At 51.3% G+C, this 10638-nt stretch overlaps 1 protein-coding gene across 2 annotated transcripts in view; it reads right to left on the reverse strand.

Annotated features, from left to right (window-relative positions):
- Positions 1-10413, reverse strand: part of LOC142380497 (CREB-regulated transcription coactivator 2) — a 59592-nt gene extending 49179 nt beyond the window's left edge. For both annotated transcript variants that reach the window (XM_075466399.1, XM_075466398.1), the window contains exons 1-2: positions 10203-10413; positions 4575-4673 (exon numbers count right to left, since the gene is read on the reverse strand). In XM_075466399.1, coding sequence (XP_075322514.1) covers positions 4575-4673; positions 10203-10376 — 273 coding nt within the window. In that variant the 5' untranslated portion in view covers positions 10377-10413. The remainder of the gene's footprint in view (positions 1-4574; positions 4674-10202) is intronic.
- Positions 10414-10638: the final 225 nt, after the last annotated feature.

The raw sequence follows: 10638 nt of genomic DNA on the forward strand, positions 1-10638 counted from the left end.
AACGCCATCAGCTGACGACGCCATCAGCTGATGACACCATCATCTAACGACACCATCAGCTAACAACGCCATCAGCTAACGACACCATCATCTAACGACGCCATCAGCTAAAAACGCCATCAGCTGACGACGCCATCAGCTAACAACGCCATGAGCTAACGACACCATCAGCTAACGACGCCATCAGCTGACGACGCCATCAGCTAACAACGCCATGAGCTAACGACACCATCATCTAACGACGCCATCAGCTAACGACACCATCAGCTAACGACGCCATCAGCTAACAACGCCATCAGCTAACGACACCATCAGCTAACGACACCATCATCTAACGACACCATCAGCTAACGACGCCATCAGCTAACGACAGCATCATCTAACGACGCCATCATCTAACGACGCCATCAGCTGACGACACCATCAGCTAACGACGCCATCAGCTAACGACACCATCATCTAACGACGCCATCATCTAACGACGCCATCAGCTGACGACACCATCAGCTAACGACACCATCATCTAACGACACCATCAGCTAACGACGCCATCATCTAACGACGCCATCAGCTAACGACAGCATCATCTAACGACGCCATCAGCTAACGACACCATCATCTAACGACGCCATCAGCTAACGACACCATCATCTAACGACGCCATCAGCTGACGACACCATCAGCTAACGACACCATCATCTAACGACACCATCAGCTAACGACGCCATCATCTAACGACGCCATCAGCTAACGACAGCATCATCTAACGACGCCATCAGCTAACGACACCATCATCTAACGACGCCATCAGCTAACGACAGCATCATCTAACGACGCCATCAGCTAACGACAGCATCATCTAACGACGCCATCAGCTAACGACAGCATCATCTAACGACGCCATCAGCTAACGACAGCATCATCTAACGACGCCATCAGCTAACGACAGCATCATCTAACAACGCCATCAGCTAACGACACCATCATCTAACGACGCCATCAGCTAACGACACCATCATCTAACGACACCATCATCTAACGACGCCATCAGCTAACGACACCATCATCTAACGACACCATCATCTAACGACGCCATCAGCTAACGACACCATCATCTAACGACACCATCATCTAACGACGCCATCAGCTAACGACGCCATCAGCTAACGACACCATCATCTAACGACACCATCATCTAACGACACCATCATCTAACGACGCCATCAGCTAACGACACCATCATCTAACGACACCATCATCTAACGACACCATCATCTAACGACGCCATCAGGTAACGACACCATCATCTAACGACGCCATCAGCTGACGACGCCATCAGCTAACGACACCATCATCTAACGACGCCATCAGCTGACGACGCCATCAGGTAACGACGTCATCAGTTGACAACGCAATCAGCTAACGACGCCATCAGGTAACGACACCATCATCTAACGACACCATCATCTAACGACGCCATCAGGTAACGACACCATCATCTAACGACGCCATCAGGTAACGACACCATCATCTAACGACGCCATCAGGTAACGACACCATCATCTAACGACGCCATCAGCTGACGACGCCATCAGGTAACGACACCATCATCTAACGACGCCATCAGCTAACGACACCATCAGCTAACAACGCCATCAGCTAACGACCCCATCATCTAACGACGCCATCAGCTAACGACACCAGCATCTAACGACGCCATCAGCTAACGACACCATCAGCTAACGACTGCATCATCTAACGACGCCATCAGCTAACGACGCCATCAGCTAACGACTGCATCATCTAACGACGCCATCAGCTAACGACACCATCAGCTAACGACTGCATCATCTAACGACGCCATCAGCTAACGACACCATCAGCTAACGACTGCATCATCTAACGACACCATCAGCTAACAACAGCATCATCTAACGACGCCATCAGCTAACAACGCCATCAGCTAACGACAGCATCAGCTAACGACGCTATCAGCTAACGACACCATCATCTAACGATGCCATCAGCTAACAACGCCATCAGCTAACGACAGCATCAGCTAACGACGCTATCAGCTAACAACGCCATGAGCTAACGACACCATCATCTAACGACGCCATCAGCTGACGACGCCATCAGCTGACGACGCCATCAGCTAACGACGCCATCAGGTAACGACGCCATCAGCTGACGACACCATCAGCTAACGACGCCATCATCTAACGACGCCATCATCTAACAACCCCATCAGCTAACGACGCCATCAGGCAACAACGCCATCAGCTAACGACGCCATCAGGTAACGACGCCATCAGCTAACGACGCCATCAGCTAACAACGCCATCAGCTAACGACACCATCATCTAACGACGCCATCAGCTAAAAACGCCATCAGCTGACGACGCCATCAGCTAACAACGCCATGAGCTAACGACACCATCAGCTAACGACGCCATCAGCTGACGACGCCATCAGCTAACAACGCCATGAGCTAACGACACCATCATCTAACGACGCCATCAGCTAACGACACCATCAGCTAACGACGCCATCAGCTAACAACGCCATCAGCTAACGACACCATCAGCTAACGACACCATCATCTAACGACACCATCAGCTAACGACGCCATCAGCTAACGACAGCATCATCTAACGACGCCATCATCTAACGACGCCATCAGCTGACGACACCATCAGCTAACGACGCCATCAGCTAACGACACCATCATCTAACGACGCCATCATCTAACGACGCCATCAGCTGACGACACCATCAGCTAACGACACCATCATCTAACGACACCATCAGCTAACGACGCCATCAGCTAACGACACCATCAGCTAACGACGCCATCATCTAACGACGCCATCAGCTAACGACACCATCATCTAACGACGCCATCAGCTAACGACAGCATCATCTAACGACGCCATCAGCTAACGACAGCATCATCTAACGACGCCATCAGCTAACGACACCATCATCTAACGACGCCATCAGCTAACGACAGCATCATCTAACGACGCCATCAGCTAACGACAGCATCATCTAACGACGCCATCAGCTAACGACAGCATCATCTAACGACGCCATCAGCTAACGACAGCATCATCTAACGACGCCATCAGCTAACGACAGCATCATCTAACAACGCCATCAGCTAACGACGCCATCATCTAACGACGCCATCAGCTAACGACACCATCATCTAACGACACCATCATCTAACGACGCCATCAGCTAACGACACCATCATCTAACGACACCATCATCTAACGACGCCATCAGCTAACGACGCCATCAGCTAACGACACCATCATCTAACGACACCATCATCTAACGACACCATCATCTAACGACGCCATCAGCTAACGACACCATCATCTAACGACACCATCATCTAACGACACCATCATCTAACGACGCCATCAGGTAACGACACCATCATCTAACGACGCCATCAGCTGACGACGCCATCAGCTAACGACACCATCATCTAACGACGCCATCAGCTGACGACGCCATCAGGTAACGACGTCATCAGTTGACAACGCAATCAGCTAACGACGCCATCAGGTAACGACACCATCATCTAACGACACCATCATCTAACGACGCCATCAGGTAACGACACCATCATCTAACGACGCCATCAGCTGACGACGCCATCAGGTAACGACACCATCATCTAACGACGCCATCAGCTAACGACACCATCAGCTAACAACGCCATCAGCTAACGACCCCATCATCTAACGACGCCATCAGCTAACGACACCAGCATCTAACGACGCCATCAGCTAACGACACCATCAGCTAACGACTGCATCATCTAACGACGCCATCAGCTAACAACACCATCAGCTAACAACAGCATCATCTAACGACGCCATCAGCTAACAACGCCATCAGCTAACGACAGCATCAGCTAACGACGCTATCAGCTAACGACACCATCATCTAACGATGCCATCAGCTAACAACGCCATCAGCTAACGACAGCATCAGCTAACGACGCTATCAGCTAACAACGCCATGAGCTAACGACACCATCATCTAACGACGCCATCAGCTAACGACGCCATCAGGTAACGACGCCATCAGCTGACGACACCATCAGCTAACGACGCCATCATCTAACGACGCCATCATCTAACAACCCCATCAGCTAACGACGCCATCAGGCAACAACGCCATCAGCTAACGACGCCATCAGGTAACGACGCCATCAGCTAACGACGCCATCAGGTAACAACGCCATCAGCTTACAACGCCGTCAGGTAACGACGCCATCAGGCAACAACGCCGTCAGCTGACGACGCCATCAGCTGACGACAGCATCAGCTGACGACGCCATCAGCTGACGACGCCATCAGCTAACGACGCCATCAGCTAACGACGCCATCAGCTGACGACGCCATCAGCTGACGACGCCATCAGCTAACGACGCCATCAGCTGACGACGCCATCAGCTAACGAAGCCATCAGCTAACGACGCCATCAGCTAAAGACGCCTTCAGCTGACGACGTGAACGCTTCATAAGAAACAGTGAAACAGGAAGTGATATCACCTGGAAGTCCTGCGGCATCCGGCCGATCTGGTTGACGTTGGGCAACGAGCCGCCGTAGTACGGCTGAGTCCTGGAGAGGCGGAGCTTCTGGGCCTGGAGCTGCAGGAGCAACAACAGACGGGCGTTTAGATGTGGAGCATCACCCCCGACACCTGCCTCATTTTCCACCCGGTAGTGTCTGGAGTCTGGTTTATATTAACCAGGTAACAGGAGTCCTGAACCTGTTTTAGGAAGCAAACGCACTCTGTCTGACCAAACAGCCGAGCAACACCTTATCCAACACCTGAGCAACACCTGACCCAACACCTGAGCCAACACCTGATCCAACACCTGAGCAACACCTGAGCAACACCTGATCCAACACCTGAGCAACACCTGAGCCAACACCTGAGCAACACCTGAGCAACACCTGAGCAACACCTTAGCAACACCTTAGCAACACCTGAGCAACACCTGATCCAACACCTGAGCAACACCTGAGCAACACCTGAGCAACACCTGATCCAACACCTGATCCAACACCTGATCCAACACCTGAGCAACACCTGAGCAACACCTGAGCAACACCTGATCCAACACCTGATCCAACACCTGATGCAACACCTGAGCAACACCTGATCCAACAACTGAGCAACACCTGATCCAACACCTGATCCAACACCTGAGCAACACCTGATCCAACACCTGATCCAACACCTGATCCAACACCTGATCCAACACCTGAGCAACACCTGATCCAACACCTGATCCAACACCTGATCCAACACCTGAGCAACACCTGATCCAACACCTGATCCAACACCTGATCCAACACCTGATCCAACACCTGATAAGACACCTGAGCAACACCTGATCCAACAGCTGAGCAACACCTGAGCAACACCTGATCCAACACCTGAGCAACACCTGATCCAACACCTGATCCAACACCTGATCCAACACTTGAGCAACACCTGAGCAACACCTGAACAACACCTGATCAACACCTGATCCAACACCTGAGCAACACCTGATCCAACACCTGAGAAACACCTGATCCAACACCTGAGCAACACCTGATCCAACACCTGAGCAATACCTGATCCAACACCTGATCCAACACCTGATCCAACACCTGAGCAACACCTGAGCAACACCTGAGCAACACCTGATCCAACACCTGAGAAACACCTGATCCAACACCTGAGCAACACCTGATCCAACACCTGAGCAACACCTGATCCAACACCTGATCCAACACCTGAGCAACACCTGAGCAACACCTGATCCAACACCTGATCCAACACCTGAGCAACACCTGAGCAATACCTGAACAACACCTGAACAACACCTGATCCAACAACTGATCCAACAACTGAGCAACACCTGATCCAACACCTGAGCAACACCTGATCAAACACCTGATCCAACACCTGATCCAACACCTGAGAAACACCTGATCCAACACCTGAGAAACACCTGATCCAACACCTGAGCAACACCTGATCCAACACCTGATCCAACACCTGAGAAACACCTGATCCAACACCTGAGCAACACCTGAACAACACCTGAACAACACCTGATCCAACACCTGAGCAACACCTGAGCAACACCTGAGCCAACACCTGAGCAACACCTGAGCAACACCTGAGCAACACCTGAACAACACCTGAGCAACACCTGATCCAACACCTGAGCAACACCTGATCCAACACCTGATCCAACACCTGATCCAACACCTGATCCAACACCTGAGCAACACCTGATCCAACACCTGATCCAACACCTGAGCAACACCTGATCCAACAACTGATCCAACATCTGAGCAACACCTGAGCAACACCTGATCCAACATCTGAGCAACACCTGATCCAACAACTGATCCAACATCTGAGCAACACCTGAGCAACACCTGATCCAACACCTGAGCAACACCTGAACAACACCTGAACAACACCTGATCCAACACCTGATCCAACACCTGAGAAACACCTGATCCAACACCTGAGCAACACCTGAGCAACACCTGAGCAACACCTGAGCAACACCTGAACAACACCTGATCCAACACCTGATCCAACACCTGAGAAACACCTGATCCAACACCTGAGCAACACCTGAACAACACCTGAACAACACCTGATCCAACACCTGAGCAACACCTGAGCAACACCTGAGCAACACCTGAACAACACCTGAACAACACCTGAGCAACACCTGATCAAACACCTGATCCAACACTTGAGCAACACCTGAGCAACACCTGATCCAACACCTGAGCAACACCTGATCCAACACCTGATCCAACACCTGATCCAACACCTGATCCAACACCTGATCCAACACCTGAGCAACACCTGATCCAACACCTGATCCAAGACCTGATCCAACACCTGAGCAACACCTGATCCAACACCTGAGCAACACCTGATCCAACACCTGAGCAACACCTGAGCAACACCTGATCCAACACCTGATCCAACACCTGATCCAACACCTGAGCAACACCTGATACAACACCTGAGAAACACCTGATGCAACACCTGAGCAACACCTGAGCAACACCTGATCCAACACCTGAGCAACACCTGAGCAACACCTGATCCAACACCTGAGCAACACCTGAGCAACACCTGATCCAACACCTGAGCAACACCTGAGCAACACCTGATCCAACACCTGATCCAACACCTGAGCAACACCTGAGCAACACCTGAGCAACACCTGATCCAACACCTGAGCAACACCTGAGCAACACCTGATCCAACACCTGATCCAACACCTGAGCAACACCTGAGCAACACCTGAGCAACACCTGATCCAACACCTGAGCAACACCTGATCAACACCTGAGCAACACCTGATCCAACACCTGATCCAACACCTGATCCAACACCTGATCCAACACCTGAGCAACACCTGATCCAACACCTGATCCAACACCTGATCTAACACCTGAGCAACACCTGATCCAACACCTGAGCAACACCTGAGCAACACCTGATCCAACACCTGAGCAACACCTGATCCAACACCTGATCCAACACCTGATCTAACACCTGAGCAACACCTGATCCAACACCTGATCCAACACCTGAGCAACACCTGATCCAACACCTGATCCAACACCTGAGCAACACCTGAGCAACACCTGATCCAACACCTGAGCAACACCTGAGCAACACCTGATCCAACACCTGATCAACACCTGATCCAACACCTGATCAACACCTGAGCAACACCTGATCCAACACCTGATCCAACACCTGAGCAACACCTGATCCAACACCTGATCCAACACCTGATCCAACACCTGATCCAACACCTGAGCAACACCTGAGCAACACCTGATCAACACCTGATCCAACACCTGATCCAACACCTGAGCAACACCTGATCAACACCTGATCCAACACCTGATCCAACACCTGATCCAACACCTGATCCAACACCTGATCCAACACCTGAGCAACACCTGATCCAACACCTGAGCAACACCTGATCCAACACCTGATCCAACACCTGATCCAACACCTGATCCAACACCTGATCCAACACCTGATCCAACACCTGATCCAACACCTGATCCAACACCTGATCCAACACCTGATCCAACACCTGAGCAACACCTGATCCAACACCTGATCCAACACCTGATCCAACACCTGATCCAACACCTGAGCAACACCTGATCAACACCTGATCCAACACCTGAGCAACACCTGATCCAACACCTGATCCAACACCTGATCCAACACCTGATCCAACACCTGAGCAACACCTGATCAACACCTGAGCAACACCTGATCCAACACCTGATCCAACACCTGAGCAACACCTGATCCAACACCTGATCCAACACCTGAGCAACACCTGATCCAACACCTGATCCAACACCTGATCCAACACCTGAGCAACACCTGATCCAACACCTGATCCAACACCTGATCCAACACCTGAGCAACACCTGATCCAACACCTGATCCAACACCTGATCCAACACCTGAGCAACACCTGATCCAACACCTGATCCAACACCTGAGCAACACCTGATCCAACACCTGATCCAACACCTGAGCAACACCTGATCCAACACCTGATCCAACACCTGATCCAACACCTGAGCAACACCTGATCCAACACCTGATCCAACACCTGAGCAACACCTGAGCAACACCTGAGCAAGGAAGCAAGAAAACATCATGAGGAGGCAAGGAAGCGAGGAAACATCATGAGGAGGCGAGGAAGCAAGAAAACATCATGAGGAGGCAAGGAAGCGAGGAAACATCATGAGGAGGCGAGGAAGCAAGAAAACATCATGAGGAGGCAAGGAAGCAAGGAAACATCATGAGGAGGCGAGGAAGCAAGAAAGCATCATGAGGAGGCAAGGAAGCAAGAAAACATGAGGAAGCAAGGAAGCAAGGAAACATCATGAGGAGGCAAGGAAGCAAGGAAACATGAGGAGGCAAGGAAGCAAGGAAACATCATGAGGAAGCAGGAAGAAAGGAAACATCATGAGGAGGCAGGAAGCGAGGAAACATCATGAGGAGGCAAGGAACCAAGGAAACATGAGGAGGCAAGGAAGCAAGGAAACATCATGAGGAGGCAAGGAAGTGAGGAAACATCATGAGGAGGCAAGGAAGCAAGGAAACATCATGAGGCAAGGAAGCAAGAAAACAACATGAGGCAAGGAAGCAAGGAAACATCATGAGGAGGCAAGGATGCAAGGGAACATCATAAGGAGGCAAGGAAGCAAGGGAACATCATGAGGATGCAGGAAGCAAGGAAACATCATGAGGCAAGGAAGCAAGAAAACATCATGAGGAGGCAAGGAAGCAAGGAAACATCATGAGGAGGCAAGGAAGCAAGAAAACAACATGAGGCAAGGAAGCAAGGAAACATCATGAGGATGCAGGAAGCAAGGAAACATCATGAGGCAAGGAAGCAAGAAAACATCATGAGGAGGCAAGGAAGCAAGGAAACATCATGAGGAGGCAGGAAGCAAGGAAACATCATGAGGAGGCAAGGATGCAAGGGAACATCATAAGGAGACAGAAGCAAAGACCGAGTTCAGCTGATTAAACACACACTAACAACACATCTGTTCAACATCAGCTCAGTCTGCAGGTGACCCCTGACCTCAGGTGACCCCTGACCTCAGGTGACCCCTGACCTCAGGTGACCCCTGACCTCAGGTCACCTGGCTGTAAAACACCTGCTGTTCCAGCCCTGGGAGGCTTCCCACCTCAGGCCGGGTGCAGCGGATTCAAACACCCAGCAACGTGCTGACTAACGCCGGAACACTTTAAAACAAACGGCCGCTTTAAAGGAACAACCCGCAAAAAACGCCGGATTTCTGACCGGAGTTCGGCGGGGTGACAGCGGCGTTCTGTAACATAGTAAACAAGCCAAGTTAGCCTCGGAGCTAACGATGCTAGCTGCGGTGATGACGGATCGGAAATGAGCAAGAAGCGCACCGCCGACGCTTTTACACGAACCGGGAACTTATTGTTCAACACGACCTCCCCAGACCAGGCGGAGCGCCGCGCAGACCCGCAGATCAGGTGATCCGGAGCCCGCTGAGCCCGGCCGAGGCCTCTCCTCCTCGGGGAGCCGCTGCTCCTCCTGCCGCCGCCTCAGACTCACCCTGGTGGAGGTGATGTCCATCATGACCTCCTGGAAGGCGGCGGTCTCCTCGGCCTGCCGCTGGGTGTGCAGGGCGATCTTCTCGCTGAACTTCCGCGGGTTGGAGGCGCCGGACCCGGCCCCGGAGCCGGACCCGGGTCCCGGTCCACAGCCGCCTGAACCCGTCGCAGACATCTTCAGAGCGGACGGGACGACCTGACGTAGTGGAATGATTTTCAGCAGAGAGGGCGGGAAGCGAAGAGCTCTCACTCTGCTGCTTATTCTGAGGACCACAAACCACAGAGTTTCTACAAACTTTCAGCTTTCTCTATTTCGTTTTTTTTTATTATTCAATTCAATTCAATTCAATTCAATTCAATTCATTTTTATTTATAGAGCGCCAAATACAACAAATGTCATCTCAAGGCACTTAGAAAAAAAAGTCCAATTCAAGCCA

The sequence above is a fragment of the Odontesthes bonariensis genome, chromosome 5 (genome assembly GCF_027942865.1).
Source record: "Odontesthes bonariensis isolate fOdoBon6 chromosome 5, fOdoBon6.hap1, whole genome shotgun sequence".
NCBI classification, from domain to species: Eukaryota; Metazoa; Chordata; class Actinopteri; order Atheriniformes; family Atherinopsidae; genus Odontesthes; species Odontesthes bonariensis.